Source organism: Ylistrum balloti, unplaced genomic scaffold (genome assembly GCF_031769215.1).
Source record: "Ylistrum balloti isolate Yb309-2 unplaced genomic scaffold, AGI_CSIRO_Ybal_v1 Utg369562, whole genome shotgun sequence".
Classification (NCBI taxonomy): Eukaryota; Metazoa; Mollusca; class Bivalvia; order Pectinida; family Pectinidae; genus Ylistrum; species Ylistrum balloti.
In genome coordinates, this window is record NW_026781862.1 from 1 (window position 1) to 26,384 (window position 26,384).

The window sequence follows — 26,384 nt, forward strand, 5'->3', positions numbered from 1 at the left end:
ATGGCAATCCTATATTTACACATAAGAAGTAAGATATCGTAGACATTGTCTTTATGTTTATGAGCTTTCTCATTAATAATGATCTTAACCGCGAATCTCTGGTCAAAGTTACTAGTTAGCAGTCATCCCTTACAGCCATACATCTTTTATAAGATACTCTCACAAAACAAATACATCATATAGATAATGTCAGATATCTTATATTGTACTTTCAGATGTATTGATAACATCTTGTCTTTGAATAACAGGAGATTTACTGACTATGTCCTCTGTATATTCCCACCTGATTCGAAATACAGGGACTCGATAGTCTTCTCTACTTTTGGTGTTTACATGTCGCACTTGATTCGATATCAAAGGGTTTGTTCCCGATTACTCGATTTTAGTGCAAGATGTCGGCAACTGACAACACTTCGTTTCAAGGAATGCAGACTGGTGAAGATTTTAGTGAGGTTTTACAGTCGTCATAGTAATGTCATTAAGAAATATTCCATTTCTTGAGCTATATGAAGCTGGACGTGTTTAATGCACGTTAGTTTGCCTGTTTGTTCCGTTGTAATTATACCTCGTTCTCATTTGTGTGAACGTGACATTACTTGCTTGGATTGACTAAACACTAGCTTGTCGGGTGTAGTCGTCGATGAAGCAGAAGACGCTTTTTGTTCCGGAACACATGGTCTTATTCTCTGCAGAAAATTTTGGTGTCTATATCTTTTTTTATTCATATTTCGGTTTAGTATATTGAATTTGAGTTTGGCTAACGATTATCTTGATATGTTTGTGTTTTCCTATTGTTTCTTATTCAATCTATTCAATCCTTGTCTGAGATGTAAATGTTTCATTTCAATCTTTTCACTGGGCTTTCAAAAGTAAGAAATTGGTTTATACCTTCTTATGTACTAATTATTATATATCAGCTATTGGTTAGGCATTACCAACCACTAGTCTGTCTTAACACAGTGCATTTAAGCATAGGGAGTGAGTGTAAGAAATAAAAAAAACAGTTTTTAAAACATTTTACTTAAGATGCAGATATAAAGATGAAAAAGTTCAAACTCGGAAGTTTTGCCGGATATTTTCTGTACTAGAACAGAAAAGACAGAAATGTTTTTGGTAGTGGTATCACAATTTATGGAAAAATACTTGATTTTAAAACGAAGGCAAAACTTAGAAACAGTGAATGATGAAACCGTTCGAGTAGAATTAGTTTTATATAATATAACGTATGTAATTGGTTTTATTTATAGACCTCCATGGCAAAATCGGCTTGTAAGTAACTCTGGGAGATTCCCGCGATATTTTTTGTATTGCGAACTGAAATTTGATTGGCTAGAAGATGAGGTATATTAGTTTCGTATTAATTCTTTTTATTCGCCGTATTCTGCTTTTATTCACTTCGTTGCAGTTAATTTCTTGTTGTATAATATTTCGTGGAATACTTAGTGCTAAGATTTATTCCACATATCACATCTGCTAAATTATTTACGAAACTAAAATAAATAGCGGTCCATGGAGTCCAGCGATGCCAATGTTGAAAATTCGGAAATTCCGAAGACGTTGGGTGCTGACGGTGTTTCTGATTGGTTCCTTGATATTTTTACTATCGAAAACTCTTTCAAATGTAAGTTAATTTAGTTGTCATCCATTTAGACTTACATTTGTTGATTGATAATGTGTAGTTAGAAACACAACACCGGTCAACATTTGTGAATTCCTTCTGTCACAAAGGCAGTGTTTACATTTTGTTATGACTTCAGTGAGGACATCATTCTCGCGAGTTTTATTCACTGATATGTCGAAATGCCTGTTACACTTTAACATTTAACTATTGATAATTTCTTTAAATAGCGTTGAGTACAGTCGTTTCATCGGGCATACACACTAAACACTATCTTCGGGTCCTTGGATATTGTCATATTATCAACAAACGAAAAGAAAACGTCTTTACACTTACTGTATGCTTTCACTAAGTACAAACAACCCGTTGCAAATGTGCCATCGTGTAAGCATTACATCGTAATTCCAAATTAATAAAGAAAAATAAATTCTGAATTTTACAGGTAAATCATAAATTCAGGACAACTGCTAAACCGCAAAAATTCTGTCTCTAAAATGATAATGTAACCCTGGTAAAATACTAGCCGCAATATACCACTTAGCTAGAGAGAACTTCTCTTTAGCTAGATTGGTTGAGCGTCAGACTAGTAAGCCAGGGGTCCCGGGTTCGATTCCTAGCGGAGGCATTGAGAAAAAAAATGACCTCTGTTACAATAATTTGATATCACTATTCTTATATATTGTGCTGTTATTTTCTTAGTTGATATTTACATTTCTATTGACGATGCTCATTTTAGAAATAGAACAGACCTGTTCATAAAAGTGGTAGAAACGCATCCACCATGGATGCATTTTACGAGACAAAAAATTCCAGTCTAGACAATTGCTGGATCAAAGACAATGATGTCATTCACCTGCTGGAATTATTTATGTGGGCCTAGTATCACAAAACTAAACAGAATACTTTTAAAAAAAAACATTGAGAGGTATTATGCTATTATGGATGATTACCCTAGTTAATACTTAAAAAGTATGAAAAATTCAAAATATCTTCATTCTCTTTTGCATTGGATTTATAAATGCATGCCACTGCAGTCAAGCATTGTAAACAGCTGGACAAGATCGCATAGTTGTCCAGTGAGGGAGAAGTGATCAGGGATTCAAGTCTTTGAGTAGCATTTGATAGAAAGTTGATCTCATCCGAGGACTTCAGCCCATGACTGTCTTTCAAGAGTAGTTTTGAAAAAATTATGGCAGTTAATGACATAAATACTAGTAAAATTTGATCAATATGATGGTTACAGTGTATGTTTAGTCCTAAACAGCCTTGTCAAGGAGTCGTCAACAACTCCCTGGTGTGTGAAAGTCTATTTCCTACATTAGAAAATCAAATCAGTAAGGTGACAATAAATTAATATGATAATTGTTTTTTCTATTTGGAACTGCCAGTGTGCCTGCTTCCTGCATGCTGTTTAAGGTCTTGCTGAGGAAATGGTGCAAAATGTGATATATACATGACATGTTGATAATATGAAACCAACATGACAGTTGACCGTAGACTTTGTAAAGTTTCTCTGTAAAAACCAGTGATAATGCTTGATAAGTTGGCTTCTTAAACTTGCATTATGTTGTTTGATTGCACAATATATTGTAAAGCATCTTAGAATTAATCTCATGGATCATTCTTGTATAGGAGTTCAATGTTTGAAAAAAATTTGCCTTTTATTCCATTTAACCTAATTTTTTCACATTCTTATTTACTATAGAAGCAAGACCTAGTTAATGAGCAGTACGAAATAAAGCGGACATTTCTACGACAACCTTTTGAGTGGCAACCAAAGATCCCAGATCTGCCAGAGGCCAACTCAAGTAGACAGTGGATATGTAGGAATTCTGTTCAGGGGAAACAACTTATAGTGGATGAACGGGGTTTGTAGCACATATGTTAAAACATATTTGTGTATTTTTGTAGAATACACTTTTTCATATATATGTTCTCATACTTTGGTGATGGCATTTAGGCTACCATTATCAGATGGACCTTTCTCCTGGTTCATGTATATTCTTCCAATGTCCATCATTACTACATAAACTCTGTGTTTAGATGAGGCTATGTCATTCATTAACTGTGTCAATAAAACAATACAATCATTCACTACACAAATTATGTCACTATGAAAAGAAAGAAAAAAAGTATATAAAGATATACAGTCTATAGGCATGGTTTACCTGTTTGTACGATATATGGTTTTTGCATGAGACTTGTTTATATAATATTATCTTAAAGTGTTATAGTTGACTGGCCAGGCAACTTTAACCTAATTTTTACAGTTAACCTTCACATATTCTTTTACTGTACTTATTGCAAGATTCAATTTTTGTGTGATAAGAAGGCACTTCAGTTTTGAGTCAATATGTCAATGCCCCAATTTTTGTCTTGTTAAACTAGTATGATTTAACTTCAAAACTCAAATGGAAATTCTTGATAGGTATGATACTGTATTTTATTGAAAAATAGAAGGTTATTTTTTTTATCAAGTGTGCACTGAGCTTGATTTTTGAATCAACCAGTCACATGCTCTGTTTTATCTTTTGGTGCCCTTAACACTGGAATCAAGTCTATTTTCAATTTCCAGTTTGATGCATGTGATATTTATTTGTCAGCAATTTCTTTACAGGCTATGTATGTGAGCGAGAACATGTAGTAGGTGGGGGATGCTGTGACAGCAAACATGCCCGCACATCAAAGCACAGCTGTGATACCTGTGAGAAGAATGGATGTTGTGAAAGATATGAATACTGTGTGTCTTGCTGCCTACGTCCAGAAAAGGTAACTGTCTTTCAGTCATGGCTGTTGATTCTTCAGTAGTGAATCTGGTAGATAACATCGAAAATAGGTGAAATTTTAGAATCAAAGGCATAATACATATATGCTTTCCAATTTGGTTTAAATGTTTTCCTTTCTATTTCTGAAATTTATGGTACTGTAGAGCCTTCATTAAATCAACTACAATACAATATATAAAAGGTAGAATCTCTGTACAGCCCTAGTAGTATATCAGATCAAACAGGGAGACAACTAACTAGATGACTCCTGTCTTTTGATTATAGTTCAGAAAACTTATGGGAAGTAATACTTAAAAAAAAATAATTTAAATAAAAAAATAAATGTTCAATTTTGTGCACAGGTTGCTGACAAGTGTTTCATTTTTTAGGAATAAAAAACATAATTAATGATGAAATTAAAGATGTTTTGTGTTCTTTACTAACACTGGATTAAAGTAGAGTTTGTGTTATGTATTGATGAATAAGTATTCGCTGCTAAAAGTTCCTTACAGGAAAATTTCATCTTTCTACAACAGCAGGTTAAAGCTTGCCTAAAACTCAGAATTGGGGGCAAATGTTATTCATGGCTAATTATATACAGTTAAACCTCGTTTCATTGGTCCCAGCCTAACTAAGCATAACTCACTTAAATTGAATACTTGGATAACTTAAAGTTTTCCCAGTCCCCCAGACTTTGAGATAATGAGTTTTGACTTGTACTTACTTCGAAGTAATAGGCAGAAATATGACTCTTTGATAGAAGCAATAAATATTTGGGAGTCCTGTGGTCAAATAAATATTTACCATGACAGCCCTTATGGGAATTATTTTTATTTTCATGTTTGTATTTCACCTGTATTTTTTTAACTTTCAGAAACCTTTAATGCAAAAAATTCTGAAAGAAGGAAGGGAAGCCCTGGACAAGTTATTTGCATCCGTAGATAATCTGTTTGAACTTTGTCTCTCTAAGTGTAGAACTTCATCACTGGTAATTCTATTTTTTTCACTTTTATTGTGGTATAATAACTTAATAAGTACTTTTCACTTAACTAATTAAATCAGTTAGCTAACTATGTTACATTGATTTGTATGGTGTTTTGTTTTCATATAATTGTTGCATCTGTAGTAAATAGAGCGGTAATGTAATACACTTGAATTTGTTGTTGATAGCTGTGAGGATCAGATTTATTAACAAGGCTTTTAAATAAATAATTATATGTGATCACAATTGTTTTTTGTCCACTCCTGGCTGAAATAAATTTGATATGTGCTTTTTTTCATTATAGAGTGTGCAGCATGAGAACTCCTACAGAAACTCTGACACTAAGCATTGTTATGGGGAAAATCCTCCTGACCTTCAAGCTTCAGTACCAGTGTGAGAGATAGTTGTGATAGGAACATATCTGTACAGTATTTATTTTTATACTATGGTGTATCACAATATGTAAATAACAAGGTCATGACCAGACTGTAAATATCATTGTAAACAAATATTGTATATAAAACTATAAAATAGTGGTCACTTTTAATGTGAAATATTGTAACCATGATTATTTTTGTCCATTAATAATTTTACAGAAGTGGTAATTTTATTTGCAGAAAATAGAATTTTTGTTGCAAGGTTTATTGATTTTTAAGCCATTATCAGTTAAATATATTATTTGTTGTTTCTACAACTGGTATACACTTAGGCAGTCTACAAAACAGGTTATAAAATCTGAGATTATCAAGAACATTTGTCAAGGTATAGACATAGATATAGAACAAAGATCTTCAGCACACTGAAAAAGTGTAACAAAAACTAAAATCATGGCGAACAAGATGGGAGCTCCCAAATCTGGGACAAGGGTTGAATACCCAAACAACCCGGACTTTGAAAATCAGCGCCCTTTCTCCCAGGACTGGTTAAACTCCTGCTATCAACAGACCCTGCTTCCTGATGCTCCCTGGCACAAGGTTAGTTTCCAGATATTTATAGCTGAAATCCAAAACTGCCGAATTAGGTTGCCTGTGATAATATCTGCTTTACAGAAAAGTTTAAAGTCATTCTTGAATGCTAACTTCCAATATATAATGTATGTGCTTCAAATAATCTGGAAAATAAGCTGCCATTTGTGTGACATAAAGAATTATTCCATTCGGTAACAGTTGTTTTTGAACTGATAAAAGTATGTAATGTAAAAAGGAATCTTAAATAAGTCCCTATATGAAAGGAAACTTGTCTTATAGTTTATACCTGTGGTTACCTAGGATATGAATAAATATTCTAAAGAAAATTGTGGTGATGTTTGTAAATATTCGCACATCTTTTCTATCTTCCTTTTTAGATGGAACATAAAATAGCTTTAGGATTGGCAAAGAAAGTATCTAAACAGTTCAAAAACCCAGAGAGGAAAGAAGCTTTGTTGGAAAGTCTAGGCAAAATGTTTGTCTCCAGCTACCTACCAGATGTGGAACCCAATCCCCAGATTCTGGTAAAATCATCATCCGATGTATATACACGTGCTATCACACATGTGCCTTACCACTGTGCCACCCAACCACCTGCCAATAGTCAGTATTGTTTATGGGATACTGACATTTCAGCTTGGAAATGTATTCCACGTCGATCATTGATTTTATAATGTCATGAACAAATGAATATTGGTTTGCAAAGTGATCAAATACTGAGTTTCTCGTTTGTCAGATATTGGAGTTATATATTTTAAGAAGATTGTGACATGTATCCTGTTTCAAACTCTGCCTTGAATCTAAATTAGGTTATAATTAAAATTAACTGTCCATTTCTGCACTGATACCAAACCCTTGATCTTAAACTTCTTATTCTGATACACAGCTTTAGGGCTACTAATGCTAGTTTTTTTTTCTATACACAGAAGCCTCCAGATATGGATCCTAAGGAGAAGGCAATCTTAATGAAGGAAGCTGAGGCCTACCTGACAAGTCAGCTGTATAAGTGTGTTAGGGAAGAGGGTTACGGGGACATGCTGGCCAGCACAGATGGGTAAGTGTGTCAGATTGTAAGGCTACACTTGTCCAGATTGGTCAGTGTGGGAGAGATGACATGCTGGCCAGCACAGATGGGTAAGTGTGTCAGATTGTAAGGCTACACGAGTCTAGATTGGTCAGTGTGGGAGGGGTGTCATGCTGGCCAGCACAGATGGGTAAGTGTGTCAGGATGTAAGGCTACATGAGTCCAGATTGGTCAGTGTGGGAGGGGTGTCATGCTGGCTAGCACAGATGTTAACATGTGTCAAGATGTTCCTGATCTGTCAGTGAGACAGGGCTGATGACTTGGCATGTTGGTTGTTGATTAAGTGTTATCATATTTCGTGATGGCATTGAAGAATTGTCTATATCTAGAAAAAAATGTCAAAAAGTTCACAATTTCATGAATGTTTATTTTCATATTTTCCAGAAAAGCTCCAAAAGGGGAATATGCAGAGTTCTTACAGCAATGCTTCAATGTGTTTCATAAAGGGCTGGACCGAGAACTTTACATTCAGGAGTTGGATCTCTCAGTTAGTAAACAACTTTATATCAAATTAAAATTAAGTCGTGTTAGCAGCCTGTAGTCTTTCCATATCTACTACATTTATACACAGATGTTTCTGTTTCTGTACCTTAGCATTCAGGTTGATATAAGGGCCTGCTATATTACCATGGAATTTCTTCAGACTTCAAACTTCAGATATTAAAACAATTTTTTTCAATTGTAGAGAAAGAAAGTGAAAGAGCTGCAAACAGATTCTCAGTTGAGAAAAATGGTGAAACCAAGCCGAGTGAAACCATCGACTACCTCCTCCTCTTCCTCTCTTTCTTCCACACCTAGCGACAAACCCAACTCTGCGGCCATTAGAAGTAAATATGTTGAATCAATATGTACTATAAACAGGTGTTTAAAGGAAATTTTCGATTGAATAAATGTTTTCTTTACTTTTATACAAAATTCAGAGCCAGACTCGTAAAATCATTTATCTCCTTCTTATAGAAAATATATGGTGACAAAAAAAAAATTTCTGCCTTTAATGTTTTTGAAAATACTTGTTCCACTTCTTGATAGGTGATTAGCTTGATATACAGTGAAAACAATATGTATAGATAATGATTAAAGTAACAACATTGTGTAAATGCAATCAATTGTGTTAAGTTTTGAACAATATCTATGGAATATTCTTACATATTGCCATTATGAATTTTCAAAACTCAAATTCTGTATTCCCACTTCAATCACAATTTTCCCAGTGTTTTATCATATGGATGTATTGTAAAATGATATCATGATAAAACTTACTATCTTATAACCTTATAACATTACCCCAGGCGATCCTCAGTTAGTGGCTGGTAAGTCTTTGTCACAGGCAGGTTTCATTCTGTATATTGAAGATGTGTGTATGGTCTGTGCAGTATGTTAAAGTTTTCAAAATAATAATTAATGTGCAAAAATAAATCTAAAACAGGTAGCCGAAAGTTTGTTGGTGCTTCTGTGTTAGATCTTCAATACAAGAAGAATGTGGTGTGATTATAACATTTGTTGTTTGTCATTTTGTTTAGTTGGAAAAGATTTCTGTATTTGTTAATCATGTATTTTTAAGTGAATGAAATAACACTTGGAGTGATAATTATTTGCCTTCTAACATTTGTTGTAAAAAGTATGCTCAAAGGTACTTTATAAACACATGGATTTCTCACTTACCAAACATGGTTGGTTGGTTGGTTACCTGTTTTCTGTCTCCATGACTGTTCCTTTCTTCAAAGTTTTGACCAGAAATACAAAATGCTTATGATTATCTATTATACAACTGTTTCTACTTACCATACAAATCATTGGCTTTGTTGACACTATTACATTGTAAACTTGTGCACGGTAGCTCCTTCATAAATATTATAAGCGGTAACTACAAGTTTGCCTAATATGGTGTCTTTCTTCAAGCTGAATGTTTCGGTAATTTTCTGCTCTATTTATGAAGAATAATCAAATTTGGTCATAAACACGCTAACAACATGAAATATAATTACACATACTGAAAGTAGGTCACTATGATCTATATTTGACCCATTTATTGTTTACAAGTCTTTCACTTGGTATTTTCAGATCTTATACATAAGAACATGTAATTGTCAGATTTGAAACTGTATATCAACATTACCTAATTTTATTTTTCTTGAAGGAATTAAATCTGTATGTTAATTAATCAAACTGGCCAAGAAGGTAGCAAGTAGTTCATCTTCATGCAGAAGATATCTGGATACATTGTTACCAGTCTTTCCTGTTGTCTTTGTGGAAGCAAAGATTGCCATGCAATAGTTTGGTTTAAATTAACAGTCCTTGTATTTCCAAATGAAAGGAAGTGTGAATTATAGACATATGTTTAATTCTTAGCTTAATTTCTTCCTATCAGACAAAATACTACCAACCAACGGAGAGACAAAGTGTAAAACTTTTAACTTTATTGTAGATCTATACTAGATTGTGAAATGTTTTATTAGACAGTCATGTAGCAGGCTACACCTTGTTGTTTGAGAAATTTCCACGAGGAGTTTGAGTTTTGGTATTTGTGTTTTTTGAGGTTGTGGTATGATAAAGACATATAAACAGCTGTATGTTGTAGAGAGGCATCTTAGTAACAACACAAACATGTCTGCTTATAAAATTTGTGCTAGAATGTTTAACTGTCTGTTTACAGTCACTTTTAAAATCCAAGGGTTCCAATTTGGTATGGATATCTTCATCACCCTCAGAATATGTCTTAACAATAGAAATATGAAGGCTGGTTTGTACCAGGGATTGAATATCTCCCTCATCCCTAGACTGATACCTGTTCATTAATATGGAAGAGCTGCTGCTCTTAAACCAAGCCACTTAAGTAAATTAACTGTATTCCATCGTATGATTCCCTAATCTGACATACAGGACTCAAGATTTCTTATATTTATTTATCCTTCAAGTGGCACCACTATTGTCAGAATACACCTGCCACATATATTTTTGCTGTATTCGAAAGTGTCCTAAAACAGCTGTATTGTAGTGCTGTAATTCTACAGTATTACTCTAGTAATTTACTGTAGTCAATAGTCTGATTTTCAATCAATTTTACAGGATAAATCAGATACATGGTCAATGTCTTTAAATATAAGCTGCATTTTGGCTCGGTACAGAAGGACAAAAGTGGCTCACCAGAGGCTTACCACTTTTGTCTTTCTTCCCCTCACTAAAACACAGCTTATATTTTAAGACATTGATCATGTATTCTCTATATATATATATACAAAGCCTTCAATTTTGTTATGACATATTTCAAGTGTATAATGAAAGTATCAATGCGTTTATCAAGATTGTAGCTAAAGGATTTTGAAGATGGCTTACAGTCATACATCATGTAGATTTCGTTGTAATAAATATTCATGTAGTGTGTAATATTATTTGACTTTGCCAGGTAAATATTTTGAAATACCATATGTAGTGCTGATTGCATTTTCATTTTTAGTTTTGGTTTGTAGTTCTGAAATATTGTAGGGTGTTTTTTATGCGATTGTTTTTTTAGATTATTCATTTATGTGCAGGAATTTACATTGCTTAAAACCATAGTCTTTCATAATACTTGTTGTGGTAAATATGATCTTGAGCTGATGACCATTGAATTCTGTCTACAGTAACAGTACTTAGTCATAGTTACAGAATTATGTCATCATTACTTTTATTATACTTCTGTTTTAAAAAACAGACCTGCCCGACCACGTTGGTTTTCCCCAGGTACTCCAGTTTCCTCCCACAATAAGGCCCCTCGCGCTTACAACCAGGCCAACAAGAGTGAATAGTATAAGTTGACATAACTTGTTTCGCAATTGTTGTAAAATAAATAAAGTTTGTATTATATTATATATAACAGACATGAAGTTAAGACAGTTTATCTTCTGTAGTTTATTTGTCATGTTTACTAGTTATGAAGGAGTAAGAAACAGTAAATTGCAGAAATCACAAAGTTATGATATTATTCCATTATAAATTCTAACATTACAGCGATGGTACAGAAAGTTGAGGGAGACCCTCCTCCATTGTGGGGAGTCCAGAGTGATGCCATTGGTCAAGCTGTCATGGCCATCCTAGAAAGAGACCCACGCAAGTTTGACCATGTTGCTGGTAGAATGCATGGACGACAATTGCCTGGAACTCTCCGCGCTCACATGTGGGCAGATGTGTTGTTTAGGGAAGAGCGTAAACGTCTCTCTGAAGGGTAAGGCCATTATTCAGAGGTTTTTCTGAAAGTTTTCAATATGGGTTTTTTTTCCCATCAAATAATTATTGTAATAATCATAGTTATTTGTTTACATTTAGAGCATTTAATGCACAACTAGAAGATTAATTGACATCGGGTAGTAGATAGTAGATTATGATCTGACAGAATAAATTACTGTTCTGGCTCTGTGCTGATATTTGTTGTATGTTAACAGTAACCTTGAGAGGGTGTTACGTGAGCGTTTTGCCAAAGCTGTGGCTAGAGGAGTACAGGACCTGAGGATCACACGAGCCACTAACACACCCATTGCAGGCCTCATAGAAAATGCTGTTGTTGAGGTAGGCATTAGTAACCTTTCTATAACAAATGTATATGTATCATAGACATATACCATTGTATGTAAAATTTGTCCTGAAATTCTTAATGAAATTATACAACTATTTTTTATTTAAGGAATTACCATATTTATTTGACAATAAACCCATGCCAGGTAATAACCCCACCCATCTATTGAAATTTGAGTAGAAATGACAGATACTTTATCATTGTCCTGTAATTAGCACACCTGCACATCTGAGGTGGTGTTTAACAACCTGACTTTTTTGCAGGGAGAGAATGTGACAAGATGTGATAAATGATCAATTCACTGATAACTTTCTTTTATCTACAGACATATAACAAAACAACTGGTATGGTGGCATTTCGGACCACTGAACACATGATTGAGTCTAGCCGCACGCTCAATGTTCTCTATACGTTTGACCGAAGCTACGAGCCTTACCTTATACACTGGCTGTTCCCTCTTCAGGTCTGCTTTCAACAACCCTCCGAAAAACCGAAAGAAAAAGGTATAGTTACCTGTAGACATGAGTGTGTTTCAAACAGATGTTCACCAAAAGACAATTTATGTGACAAGAAGTTAATGTTAGATTTAGATAAGTGGAGGTTATTGTTTATAATGTTGTACACTAAGATAATGCTCAACTGTCATTGTTCTAATGAGTGATGTACTTGATAATGTCCCTTTTATATCCTATATCAGTGACATGCTTCATCGCATAACTAACAGACCCAATGAATGCATCCATACGATAGTAAAAAAGAACATTAAATGATATCAGCAAATTTGGTGTCTTAAACTTTACATTTTATTGTGTATAAATAAAATCTTTGAGGTAATCTTGCAAGATAATTGTCAGAGAAAATATATTGTACAAATATCTTGTGACACTCTTAACTGTGGAATAAAAGTTGTTTTTGGCAAATGACTCAAGAAAACTGAAATCTGAGATTTCATACCATAAAGATGATGTTGTTCTTAACATGACAACTTCCTATTTGTTGCCCTGTGATATTTATCAGGATCCCTTCTGTATTATAGGTCAGCATGTCTATGAGTTAGCTATGTACTTGGATCTTCTCAACAATTCTTGCTTCCCAACGTGGATCCAGGTGTTTGCGATTGCAGAGACAGTGATGAATATACTGAGTCAGACTGACCCCGATATGTACACCCACCTTAAGGCCATTGCCACCACTCATGTCAAGATCAACAAAAAGGTACATACCCCTCACCTGTACTTACTGTCACAATCAACAAAAAGGTATCTAGCCCTCACCTGTACTTACTGTCACAATCAACAAAAAGGTATCTAGCCCTCACCTGTACTTACTGTCACAATCAACAAAAAGGTATCTAGCCCTCACCTGTACTTACTGTCACAATCAACAAAAAGGTATCTAGCCCTCACCTGTACTTACTGTCACAATCAACAAAAAGGTATCTAGCCCTCACCTGTACTTACTGTCACAATCAACAAAAAGGTATGTAGCCCTCACCTGTACTTACTGTCACAATCAACAAAAAGGTATCTAGCCCTCACCTGTACTTACTGTCACAATCAACAAAAAGGTATCTAGCCCTCACCTGTACTTACTGTCACAATCAACAAAAAGGTATGTAGCCCTCACCTGTACTTACTGTCATTATCAACAGAAAGGTATCTAGCCCTCACCTGTACTTACTATCACAATCAACAGAAAGGTATCTAGCCCTCACCTGTACTTACTGTCACAATCAACAAAAAGGTACATACCCCTCACCTGTACTTACTGTCACAATCAACAAAAAGGTATCTAGCCCTCACCTGTACTTACTGTCACAATCAACAAAAAGGTATGTAGCCCTCACCTGTACTTACTGTCACAATCAACAAAAAGGTATCTAGCCCTCACCTGTACTTACTGTCACATCAACAAAAAGGTATCTAGCCCTCACCTGTACTTACTGTCACAATCAACAAAAAGGTATCTAGCCCTCACCTGTACTTACTGTCAAGATCAACAGAAAGGTATCTAGCCCTCACCTGTACTTACTGTCACAATCAACAAAAAGGTATCTAGCCCTCACCTGTACTTACTGTCAAGATCAACAGAAAGGTATCTAGCCCTCACCTGTACTTATTGTCACAATCAACAAAAAGGTATCTAGCCCTCACCTGTACTTACTGTCACAATCAACAAAAAGGTATGTAGCCCTCACCTGTACTTACTATCACAATCAACAGAAAGGTATCTAGCCCTCACCTGTACTTATTGTCACAATCAACAAAAAGGTATCTAGCCCTCACCTGTACTTACTGTCACAATCAACAAAAAGGTATCTAGCCCTCACCTGTACTTACTGTCACAATCAACAAAAAGGTATCTAGCCCTCACCTGTACTTACTGTCATGAAACTGACCCTGCTTTAAAATATAGCTGAGCTTTGGAAACATAACAGTATCTATGAGGTCATGATTTACATGACATTTAACTTGACACGTGTTTTCAGGAGTTCCTTGTCCAGTTGATCAGTGTAGAGAAGGCCAAAGCGGAAGAGCTACTAAAGGCCACACCAGGAAGTAAGCGAGAAGAAAGCATGAACTCTGAACTCCTCGCTGACCCCCTAATCTTCCTCCGACGCTGGATAGGAGAGGTTTGTCAATCTTCAAAATTTCTTCCTCTTAAAAAAATTAAGCAGAGCAATTTTTTATCATATTCGGTCATGTATATAATGCATGCATCAATTCATTAAATGTTATAATCTCTTGAAATTGATAATATACGAAAGCTTTTAGAATGCTGAAATATCTGCTTACAATAGTATTTTTTTCCACCTTCACATTGAACAGTACAATGGTGTTTTTCAGGGCTTTGTCAGTGTTCTGGACACACCTGGTATCATGTATGTGTGGGACCAGTGTTTCCTACAGGGTTGGCAGCCATCTGTCCTCCAGAACTTTGCCATGGCCATCCTGATGTTGCTGAAACATAAGTTTATGAAGGCCAGGGACTATACTAGCATGAAGGAGGTAAGATACATACAGTACGGTCTGTTACCACACTTAGTGGTCGGGGACTTCACTAACATGAAGGAGGTAAGATACATACAGTACGGTCTGTTACCACACTTAGTGGTCGGGGACTTCACTAACATGAAGGAGGTAAGGTACATACAGTACGGTCTGTTACCACACTTAGTGGTCGGGGACTTCACTAACATGAAGGAGGTAAGATACATACAGTACGGTCTGTTACCACACTTAGTGGTCGGGCACTTCACTAACATGAAGGAGGTAAGATACATACAGTACGGTCTGTTACCACACTTAGTGGTCAGGGACTACAATGACATGAAGGAGGTAAGATACATACAGTACGGTCTGTTACCACACTTAGTGGTCGGGGACTTCACTAACATGAAGGAGGTAAGGTACATACAGTACGGTCTGTTACCACACTTAGTGGTCGGGGACTTCACTAACATGAAGGAGGTAAGATACATACAGTACGGTCTGTTACCACACTTAGTGGTCGGGCACTTCACTAACATGAAGGAGGTAAGATACATACAGTACGGTCTTCTACCACACTATCAAGTGGTCAGGGACTACACTAACATGAAGGAGGTAAGATACATACAGTATGGTCTGTTACCACACTATAAAGTGGATGGGGACTTAACTAAAATGAAGGAGGTAAGATACATACAGTATGGTCTGTTACCACACTATAAAGTGGTCAGGGACTACACTAACATGAAGGAGGTAAGATACATACAGTACGGTCTGTTACCACACTATAAAGTGGTCGGGGACTACACTAACATGGAGGAAATCAGATACATAAGAATTATCTATCAACACACTATAAAGTGGTATGTATCATACCTTTGTAAACAGTTATAGCTCAACAAGATAACAATGAAAGGCATTGCATTAGATATAGTAATTAGAAAGTTTTGGGACCTATCTAATGGTTTCCTAATTATCAATGGATCAAAAAACTTGCACTGCAGTAACCGCTTATCAATATTTTAATTTTTCTTTTTTTTTTTTTTTTCCTAAATCTGACCACAAAAAAGTAGCTGTGCTCTATACCTGAGTGTGCACTATATGTGCTAATTTACAGTATTTTAAGAGCAGTTAATTGCAATCATTGATACACTTTCAAGAAAGTTGGTTTTTCAAAACTTGACAACTCATGTTTGTTGTTGAATATACATTTGGACTTTGGTTATAAGAAGAATGATTATGATGGGTCTGTCAGATCTCCAGGAAAACACAGTACTTGTCAGTCTGAAGGCAAGATCATATACATAACTTAACAAGAATCGAAAGCAATAGGGGATGTGAAACTGTGTGACATTGTATGTAGGAAAAACAAAAACAAACATTTGTGAAAGGAAAATTGAATAGAATATAGAACAGAGAATACTTACATTGTATATCTGGAGCAGGAAAATTGTTATGATTAATTATGGGTTATTTTTGTGTTGTAGGTGTTTTTCTTTGAGCCATGTAAGTTGTACACAGTTGATATTCAAATGGCCTGGATCCACCTGGAGAGTGGAAAAGACCTCATGGAGATTCCCTACCTGAACCGACAGCGTCCTGTGTAAGTTAATTTTTCTTATTACTCTTTATGAATCTATGTTCTAGCTGTTAAATTTCTCAGGGCTGAAATAAAGGTTCATGGATATTCCATTTCCTGCATGTCTGTGAATGAAACCCCCTTGTCCTTAATGTCAGTCGAACATTACCACCTTGTCCTTAATGTCAAACGAACAAAACCCCCTTGTCCTTAATGTCAAACGAACAAAACCCCCTTGTCCTTAATGTCAGTCAAACCAAGCCCCTTTGTCCTTAATGTCAGTCATGCATGCCTTGTTACTCTGCCATTTTAACAGGACATGTATAAACTTCTACCCATGATCATACTTTTCCTTTCCCAAATCAATGTCATTTTGTTTTATAAGATAATTGTGATTTTATTATATTCAAATAACCTCCACTGTTTTATCATCTGCAAATTCAATATTTGTATAGTGTAGGACCACTATCTACCTGATAACTACACTTCTATATCCCAGTCATATTTTGTGGACTGTTCTTGATACAGATGTTTCTACTTTCTTTGTCATCCTTTTACAAGAGAAATATATTCACTACTGTCATTTTAGGTGTTGGTCTTCCACAGATAACTGATAAATGGCATTTAGTTTTAGAACTACTGTTTATTTCATCTATTAAGGGGTTTTATTTTCAATATTATGGCCTTTCGCCCCTATTAGCAGAGGAGAAAAGATAAGAAAATGAGTAAAGGGGAAATGATATGAAGGGATAGGAGAGAGTGGGATACAGAGGCCATCTGTTCTACCTGACCTGTTTTTCACTATAGTTTTCAAGACAACCTCCTTGGCCCAATTATAGCTCTAACTTAACACTAACTAGACGTGTTGCAGCAAGTTACATGACTTTAAGACTGCTTATTTTGGTCAAAGAATATACAGGGTTACATGTCTCTCAGACTGTGTTTTTTTGGTCAAAGAATATAAAAAGTTTAATTAAAATAGATTACACCTGCTGAACTTTTGTCAGTATACCATTTGATAAAATCTTTGTTTATTCACATTGATTAAAATCACAATAGCTTTCTACTAACAGCATCTTTTACCAGAACACTTTCATTACTTGGAATCTGTTTCTATTTCAGCATTCTAGTATTGTAAGATTTAATGTTAACATGTGAAAACATCCCACAAACCATTTGAGTTCATGTTTTAATGTATTGTTTTACAGTGTTCATTAGAGCATGCATTGATTCCTATCTTTAAAATTCCAATACAAAAGACTGTCTTGATTACTTATGTGAGGGTGTATGTGTGTGTATATGTGTATACACAGGGCATGTAATAATGTGTAGTATGTTTAATACTGTCTAACATGATAAACCAACACATTGGAGTTAATCATTTACTGCTAAACCCACACATTTCCTCAATTTAATGGTGGCATGAACCCACGTTTGACAAATGAAAGTAAGAAGTTTCGATACATTTTCCCATGCAGGTGAGTAATGACATCAGCTTCATACCAATCTGTTTGATGCCATTACCTTCAGATTCACATTGGGAGCTTATCTTACATCATTCCTATTTCACTGTTTCTCTGTGTTACAGGACACCAGCTTCACATCTCCGTGGAGGTGAATCTAATATCATTCCTATGATTATTTCACTGTTACTCTGTTTCACAGGACGCCGACTTCACATCTCCGTGGAGGTGTATCAATTATCATTCCTATGCCCATTTCACTGATATTCTGTGTAACAGGACGCCGGCTTCATGCCTCAATAGAGGTGTATCTTTTATCATTCCTATAACCAATTCACTGATACTCTGTGTTACAGGACGCCGGCTTCACATCTCAGTGGAGGTGTTTCCATTATCATTCCTATGCCCATTTCACTGATATTCTGTGTAACAGGACGCCGGCTTCACGTCTCAATAGAGGTGTATCAATTATCATTCCTATGCCCATTTCACTGATATTCTGTGTTACAGGACGCCGGCTTCACATCTCAGTGGAGGTGTACCCATTATCATTCCTATAACCATTTCACTGATATTCTGTGTTACAGGACGCCGGCTTCACGTCTCAGTGGAGGTGTATCAATTATCATTCCTATGCCCATTTCACTGATATTCTGTGTTACAGGACACCGGCTTCACATCTCAGTGGAGGTGTACCCATTATCAATCCTATAACCATTTCACTGATACTCTGTGTTACAGGACGCCGGCTTCACGTCTCAGTGGAGGTGTTTCCATTGCCAGTCCTACTGTCCCTGGCTTCCTTCCACCATTTGGTATGAAGGATGTTAGCTTAAAACTTGTTATACCATCAACAGCTGTTTCAAAGGTAGGCTCTTAAGACTTTCTCAACTACTAATTACATGAAACAGTACTACATGACATGATTCTTAAGGATCATTTTGTGAATATCTTTGACAATACAAACAGCAACCAAACAATTTCAAGGACAAATGACCAAGATGATTATTTCAGAATATTGAATTTTTGCAAATACACATACAGTAGGAACCATGTAATGTCATGTCTATGTCATGTAATGTCATATCTGTTCTGTGTAATCCAACATTAGATAATGTCACTTACTTCCATGTGGGCAACATGACAATGTCGTAATCATAATGGCAAATTATACACACCTCATAGACTCCTAAACATATGAAGTGATAATCAAAACTGAACCAAATTTTGAAGAATTTCCAATAAATTGTGTTTGTTTTGTTATTTTACAATTACCCATAAACTTGGGCACTTCCAATACAAAACTTAGCATCTTAGCATAGAAGATTTTTTTCAAGTTTCTTGCAGTGAAGTCGAGATCAATTAAAAATTCTTCCTTGAAGGTGAGAGAAATCCTTGTGTATTGAAATAGGGGAAAGCCCTTGTATATCAAAATTTGGAGAAATCCTTATAGATTGAAATTGCAGGAAGGCCTTGTCAATTGAAGTCGTGGACAGTCTATGTTTATTGAAATTCAGAAAAATCCATGTATATTACAATCACATATGATGAAATTTATGACTGAAGTAATAATATAATAAATAAATAATACATTTATATTTTTTTCCCACCAGGAGTCATGGTTGAATTACTTGAATGCTGCAGACCTAGTTCTGCATGTATCAATCTACTTTGGCAGTATAAAGCTCCGGTCACGTATGTCCATGCACCCTGCCTACACTGCAGTACAAACAAAAGATGTGTACAAAAATCTGCTGTATGAGATTCACTTTCCCCAGGACAAGTTTGTTTATGAGAGTATCGACATTTCTCAGTACGATGTGGAACGTGAGCTTGGAGCCCACCCTTATGCCCTACTGAGGGTGGAGTACAAGAAACCAGCCTCTAAAAAATCAGGTAAATCATACTTACTCAAGATAGAGATAGAGACCAGCTATAATAGCCGTACAGGAGAGTCATACTTACTCAAGATAGAGATAGAGACCAGCTATAATAGCCGTACAGGAGAGTCATACTTACTCAAGATAGAGATAGAGACCAGCTATAATAGCCGTACAGGAGAGTCATACTTACTCAAGATAGAGATAGAGACCAGCTATAATAGCCGTACAGGAGAGTCATACTTACTCAAGATAGAGATAGAGACTAGCTATAATAGCCGTACAGGAGAGTCATACTTACTCAAGATAGAGACCAGCTGCACTAGCCATACAGGTGAGTCATACTTACTCAAGATAGAGATAGAGACCAGCTGCAATAGCCATACAGGAGAGTCATACTTACTCAAGATAGAGATAGAGACCAGCTGCAATAGCCATACAGGAGAGTCATACTTACTCAAGATAGAGATAGAGACCAGTTGCAATAGCTGTACAGGAAAGTCATACTTACTCAAGATAGAGATAGAGACCAGCTGCAATAGCCGTACAGGAGAGTCATACTTACTCAAGATAGAGATAGAGACCAGCTATAATAGCCGTACAGGTGAGACATACTTACTCAAGATAGAGATAGAGACCAGCTATAATAGCCGTACAGGAGAGTCATACTTACTCAAGATAGAGATAGAGACCAGCTATAATAGCCATACAGGAGAGTCATACTTACTCAAGATAGAGACCAGCTGCACTAGCCATACAGGTGAGTCATACTTACTCAGGATAGAGATAGAGACCAGCTATAATAGTCGTACAGGAGAGTCATACTTACTCAAGATAGAGATAGAGACCAGCTGCACTAGCCATACAGGTGAGTCATACTTACTCAAGATAGAGATAGAGACCAGCTGCACTAGCCATACAGGTGAGTCATACTTACTCAAGATAGAGATAGAGACCAGCTGCACTAGCCATACAGGAGAGTCATACTTACTCAAGATAGAGATAGAGACCAGCTGCAATAGCCGTACAGGAGAGTCATACTTACTCAAGATAGAGATAGAGACCAGCTGCAATAGCCATACAGGAGAGTCATACTTACTCAAGATAGAGATAGAGACCAGCTGCACTAGCCGTACAGGTGAGTCATACTTACTCAAGATAGAGATAGAGACCAGCTGCACTAGCCGCACAGGAGAGTCATACTTACTCAAGGTAGAGATAGAGACCAGCTATAATAGCCGTACAGGAGAGTCATACTTACTCAAGATAGAGATAGAGACCAGCTGCAATAGCCGTACAGGAGAGTCATACTTTCTCAAGATAGAGATAGAGACCAGCTGCACTAGCCGTACAGGAGAGTCATACTTACTCAAGATAGAGATAGAGACCAGCTATAATAGTCATACTTACAGGAAGTCATACATTCATACTTACTCAAGATAGAGATAGAGACCAGATAGTACAGGCATACTTACTCAAGATAGAGATAGAGACCAGCTGCACTAGCCGTACAGGTGAGTCATACTTACTCAAGATAGAGATAGAGACCAGCTGCAACATTTTATGCTGTTAGTAGTAAAACAACATAACTTGCCTCCTCTAAAGAGGTCACTACTGTCCAGCCAGGTTTGAAAATTTAACAATAATTAAATTCCTTTTCTCCTCAGTAAAGGCCACCAATCCACTGTCCAACTCATTTGGACATGATAATTGTACTTTCAAAGATAATAAATTAAATTAAGTGCCTCATCTGTACAGACCATGACTTTCCAGCTGGACTGGACATGATGAGGTATCTTACATATTAATAATTGTAAATAAATTACCTCCTCTTTAGATGCCGCTACTGTCCAGCTGGGCTGGGCACGTGTGCCCTTGTTTTACCGGGACTCCCTAGATGGGCGGACATCAACAGACTCTGTAGATGTACAATGGACATTACAGGCAGGAGAAAACAAACATTCCATTCACTCTGGTGAAGTGCCTGACAGCCTCATCTCGACTGTCCCTCAGACACCAAAGGAGAAACCGGGTAGGTACAGCTTATATTGTTCTGGTGTAGAACATAGTATTTTGATTTCTTTCCCTTAAATCTATAATCAAATTAGCATTTTAATATGAGAAACTCTAGCATATCATTGGTGACCGTTATGTTGAAATCCACAGACTATAAAACTCTAGCATATCATTGGTGACCGTTATGTTGAAATCCACAGACTATAAAACTCTAGCATATCATTGGTGACCGTTATGTTGAAATCCACAGACTATAAAACTCTAGCATATCATTGGTGACCGTTATGTTGAAATCCACAGACTATTTGTAAAATTGTTTGGAATTGTTACTGGTATTGTTAATTCCTGGTACAGAACTTTCTTATATTGGAATCAGTAAGTACTACAGTGCTGTCTCTCTACTGAAGATTGGTTCAACTCAGAGGTCAAGGCTACTTAGTACTGATATCACTCATTGTCTAATTTAATAATTCTTTATATTGGTTAGAAATTGAAGGAATGTATTGTTAACATGTAACGTTATACTACAGAGGGTCTGCTTGGATACAGCTCGGAGCTTGGTGCGGTGGTTTATGAACCTAAACATGAGCCCAAGTCCAAGAAGAAAGTGGAAGAGGTTAAAATCATCACTCCTCCACCAGAGACCCCAGTCGAGGTTGAAGAGGTAGAGGAAGAGAAGAAAGAGTAAGTCCCTTATCTCTGAAATTGTCTGGATATTCAATCAGAAACTGAAACCTCATCGTTTTATTTATTATCATTTACAATCATATGAACACAGATTTTAAGTTGTAATCAATTATATAATTACATAATTTAAGTAAGCTGGTTTAGAAGGTTGTTTTTGAGATGTTTGTCCTTCTATCAATCACTAGAACACTAATCTATGACATATTCATCCATCATAATCAGAGAACAGTTTATCATTCTTATCATCATTGAAGACCATCTCTTTTGAGGCTAAACATAACACAGCCTATTGAAACAGTCTTTAGATCTAGCTGTTATTACCAATCCTAGCTTTCTGATTGGTGGAAATATTCCAATGAGTTCACCATACTACATAGCAGCAGTCATATGCTATGACCACTGTTCCCATCTTTCAAAGCATCTTAAAACACTCGGTGTGCATGGAAATAGTCAAATTGAGATTTGCATCCATTACAAACTAGCATTGGTTTGCAGAGGATTCTCCGAGGCAGGACAATATGGTGGAATGCACAGAATTGTGGAGTCACTGACATCTGTTCTTAGCAGTCTATCTGTTGGCTATAAGTGATAATCTGTGATAGTAAGAGTCATAAAGACTCTTCAGAAAAGATGTCATGAAATAATCAGTACAGTTAGTGGGGTCATAGATAAGATAGAGATGTTGTTATTTGTAAAATTGATTGAATAATGGAGAGTTAAATTTTCCTCGATCACGAGCAGTGTGTATCAAACTCAAGGGCAATGTCTTCAATTATATATCTAAAAATACGCAGTAAGTTGGTGACATCAAAAGATATGATTGTAAAACATTAATATACAAAGTTTCAGTTTAATTTATGAGAAAATTACAGAGTTATGATCATTTTACTCCAGCAAGAATGACCGCTTGGCACATGTGTGTATATTTTACGCAAATACCATGTGTACTTGTGATGCGTCAGACATTGTTGCTTAAAATACTCAAAGAAGTAAACAACATCAAAAGGTGTATTGTTAATAAAAATCATAAGACATCTTTATACCAAGTTTTTTTCCTAGACAGATGACAGTACAATGTGTACATGTATCACACTTGCGAGCGGTGCCATCTTACTTTTTGTAGTTGTTTTAGTTTGATTTAATTAAGAATTTTATCAAATACAATCATTTTATGACTTTTAACGAGATATATTAAACACTTGGTAAGCATTTTTTTGTTTTTATATTCCACATCACACAATGTAATGCACAAACCAGATCATTGTGATATCTGTGAGTAATGTTATCTATCATGTCCCACTGTCTTATTGTGCGAGCACCTGCTGACAGACTGAGGCTCCAACTATGTATTGCAAGTGATCAGTACACAAAGCATGAAATGTAGGCAAGTGTATTTTGCCAAAGAGTAACAGTCTTTCACTAAACACTTTGATAAGATAATTGTGCAAAGACTATCCTGATAATAATGAATGATTAATTATATGATTGTTAGATTTACAGCTATGCTTTGTGAATACCAAGGAAGCTGATTTTAATAAATGACAAATCTAGTCATAAGACCCAACACAGACTCTACATACTAATATGTTATTGCTAACCTCTGTTTCAAAAGATAACCATATGTAATTGACATTTTTTAATGTCTCGCACAGACCACTGTCTCTAAGATTAAGAATGGTAATTTCCCATTTTGCTAGTTGCTATCATGTTTTTGCACATTTGATTAGAATTATGAGTGAAGGATGACAGCTTGTTGGTATGCCCATATCCAAATTGATCCTAGTTGACCCCAAAGGGCTGTTAGGCAGAGACAAAAGGGGTCAAATTGACTTCTCAACACCCAGGTATACTCTTCTAGGATGGAACATCTTCAGGTGCTTTTATTACCAATTACCAAAATGACTCTCACATTTCTTCCTAGAGAGGAGATTAACTTTACTAAAACATTTTATTGAAAAATCACATTTTTGAGCTAACATTTTGTATTTCCCACTGGAAATAACTTTGTAAGATTTGTTAGCATAGGATGACAGTTTTGATGGTATTCATGTATTGACATTGGCTTACTATCATCAATGTCACAATTTCCTTTTCACAACACTTGAAAGCTACTTTCCCTTTAACCTTTATATTAAATATTGCTGATCTCAGGTGACCATCAAGGCCACTAGGTCTCCTGATTCCGTTCTTTAATTGAACTCCTTATTTCATTTGTATATATATGTGCAAGGTTAATCTTTTTGGTCTTGGGTAAAATCTGATAATTGTAGAACAGAAAAATTGGGTTACTTCCCTTGGACAACAAATGATGTAGATATCATGCTGGAATGAGAGAAAAAATGCAGTAACATTAAAGTTATGCAATTCCTCTGTTGTACAGGGAGGAGGTTATCAAGACTCCAGATGAACTGCTTGATCCTTGGGTGGAATACAATCCATTTGCATCTAGGAAGGATCCAGAACCAACAGGTCTCAACTCCAGATTTGATCTGTATATTGATGCTGTCCACTTTATACCTGACAATGCTTCCATTATTAAGGTAAGTGTATCAAATGATATTAAGCCAACTGTCATCAGATGTTGGGCTTTTGAAATCACCCTATATCTACATCTATTGTCTTCTGTCCATCCGTCATCCATCCGTAAACAGTATACCTTGTTTTGATTTCCGGAAAAGCACTGAAACAGTATTTTCAAGGGAAATGAAATTTTGGACTGGTGGCCATCTTGAATTATGGAAATTGAAGTTTTTTATTGCTCTTTCTGGAAAAGTACTGGCAGGATGAATTTTTACACTCAAATTTTTTGCATGTTAATTCATTAACTGATCATCAAGTAAATGTATGAAATCCATTAAAACAACCATGCTGTCCCCGAAATAGGAAGGAAAGAAGAAATTCAAGTGAACTTGAGTTGAACCAAGAAAAATCATGTGATGGTAGACACTAATTTTGTTTTGGAATATTTTGTACTATTTTCCTTGATTCTTCATATGCAACTCTTAGTTTAAGTCTGTTGTATCAAATGTTTTAGTCTCTGGTTTCAATCTTGATGTTGTAAATATACCTAATGTGACCCTGTGACTACAGGGGAAAACTTCGGTGGAATATTAAATTTCTCTCTCTCTCTTCATATGCTTAATCTTAAGTTGCTCTGGAACATCCTGTGGCCAGTGGAATTTGAATGTACATAAAACAAAAGATTGTTTGTTAGGTCCACTTATTCTGAATGATGTACTGGAAATATAAAGTTCATCATTGTAATATTGCTATGATTTACCCACAGGTCACTGGAATCATAGGGGCACCAGACATGACCAAAGTGTTACTGGCACTGCCAGACCTTAAAAGTTCAGCTCGTAGTCCAAGATTTGTGTTCAGACTGGAATTTAATGAAGAGGAGAAGGAGTTGAATCCACAGATGGTGGCCTTCCTTCGTGTCTATACCTACGACATCTTCGCTGAAGAAATATCAGTCATAGGCAGTGTGTTTGTACCAATCTTCAATGTAAGATTTTAATATGTACTTTTGTATACCTGTCATAACTTATCTATTTATAAAGGTCTAACTTCTTCAAACTCTTTCCAACATCACTGTCCAAGTCATGGCCATTGAGAAATTCCACGGTATTAAGACAAAGAAAGTGGCTGTCTGTCTATTTGTATAACCATTTCCTATGGATTTTGTTCTTTAGTTCATGTGATTCAAAGAATTGGTAAGCTCATGCCATACCACAGCATCAAAGTCATTTAAGTTAATATAAAAATGAACAGAAAATAACTATAAAAATAGACCTTTCAAG

The 26,384-nt window shown here is 35.9% G+C and overlaps 2 protein-coding genes across 3 annotated transcripts in view; both read left to right on the top strand.

Moving 5' to 3' along the window:
* The first annotated feature begins 1,522 nt into the window (after positions 1 to 1,522).
* LOC132545917 (SREBP regulating gene protein-like) lies at positions 1,523 to 5,991 on the top strand. The gene is made up of 5 exons (XM_060209630.1): positions 1,523 to 1,621; positions 3,324 to 3,486; positions 4,236 to 4,387; positions 5,258 to 5,371; positions 5,670 to 5,991. Exons 1-5 carry the CDS (start codon positions 1,523 to 1,525, stop codon positions 5,760 to 5,762), a joined length of 621 nt encoding a protein of 206 aa, XP_060065613.1. The 3' UTR covers positions 5,763 to 5,991.
* LOC132545744 (uncharacterized) overlaps positions 5,983 to 26,384 on the top strand; it is a 33,632-nt gene continuing 13,230 nt past the window's right edge. For both annotated transcript variants that reach the window (XM_060209467.1, XM_060209522.1), the window contains exons 1-18: positions 5,983 to 6,339; positions 6,711 to 6,857; positions 7,260 to 7,387; positions 7,802 to 7,904; positions 8,103 to 8,244; positions 11,405 to 11,618; positions 11,836 to 11,959; positions 12,292 to 12,469; positions 13,003 to 13,181; positions 14,455 to 14,598; positions 14,813 to 14,974; positions 16,444 to 16,559; positions 18,740 to 18,866; positions 19,612 to 19,894; positions 21,716 to 21,910; positions 22,425 to 22,578; positions 24,962 to 25,121; positions 25,868 to 26,089. In XM_060209467.1, the coding sequence (XP_060065450.1) occupies positions 6,193 to 6,339; positions 6,711 to 6,857; positions 7,260 to 7,387; positions 7,802 to 7,904; positions 8,103 to 8,244; positions 11,405 to 11,618; positions 11,836 to 11,959; positions 12,292 to 12,469; positions 13,003 to 13,181; positions 14,455 to 14,598; positions 14,813 to 14,974; positions 16,444 to 16,559; positions 18,740 to 18,866; positions 19,612 to 19,894; positions 21,716 to 21,910; positions 22,425 to 22,578; positions 24,962 to 25,121; positions 25,868 to 26,089 (2,925 nt within the window). In that variant the 5' untranslated portion in view covers positions 5,983 to 6,192. The remainder of the gene's footprint in view (positions 6,340 to 6,710; positions 6,858 to 7,259; positions 7,388 to 7,801; positions 7,905 to 8,102; positions 8,245 to 11,404; positions 11,619 to 11,835; positions 11,960 to 12,291; positions 12,470 to 13,002; positions 13,182 to 14,454; positions 14,599 to 14,812; positions 14,975 to 16,443; positions 16,560 to 18,739; positions 18,867 to 19,611; positions 19,895 to 21,715; positions 21,911 to 22,424; positions 22,579 to 24,961; positions 25,122 to 25,867; positions 26,090 to 26,384) is intronic.

Excerpts from the sequence above, each read along its gene's own strand:
- LOC132545917 (XM_060209630.1), top strand. The coding sequence starts at position 1,523 with ATGCCAATGTTGAAAATTCGGAAATTCCGAAGACGTTGGGTGCTGACG. Across the intron at positions 3,487-4,235 it reads ACTTATAGTGGATGAACGGG|GCTATGTATGTGAGCGAGAA; the intron begins GTTTGTAGCACA and ends ATTTCTTTACAG. Across the intron at positions 5,372-5,669 it reads AGTGTAGAACTTCATCACTG|AGTGTGCAGCATGAGAACTC; the intron begins GTAATTCTATTT and ends TTTTCATTATAG.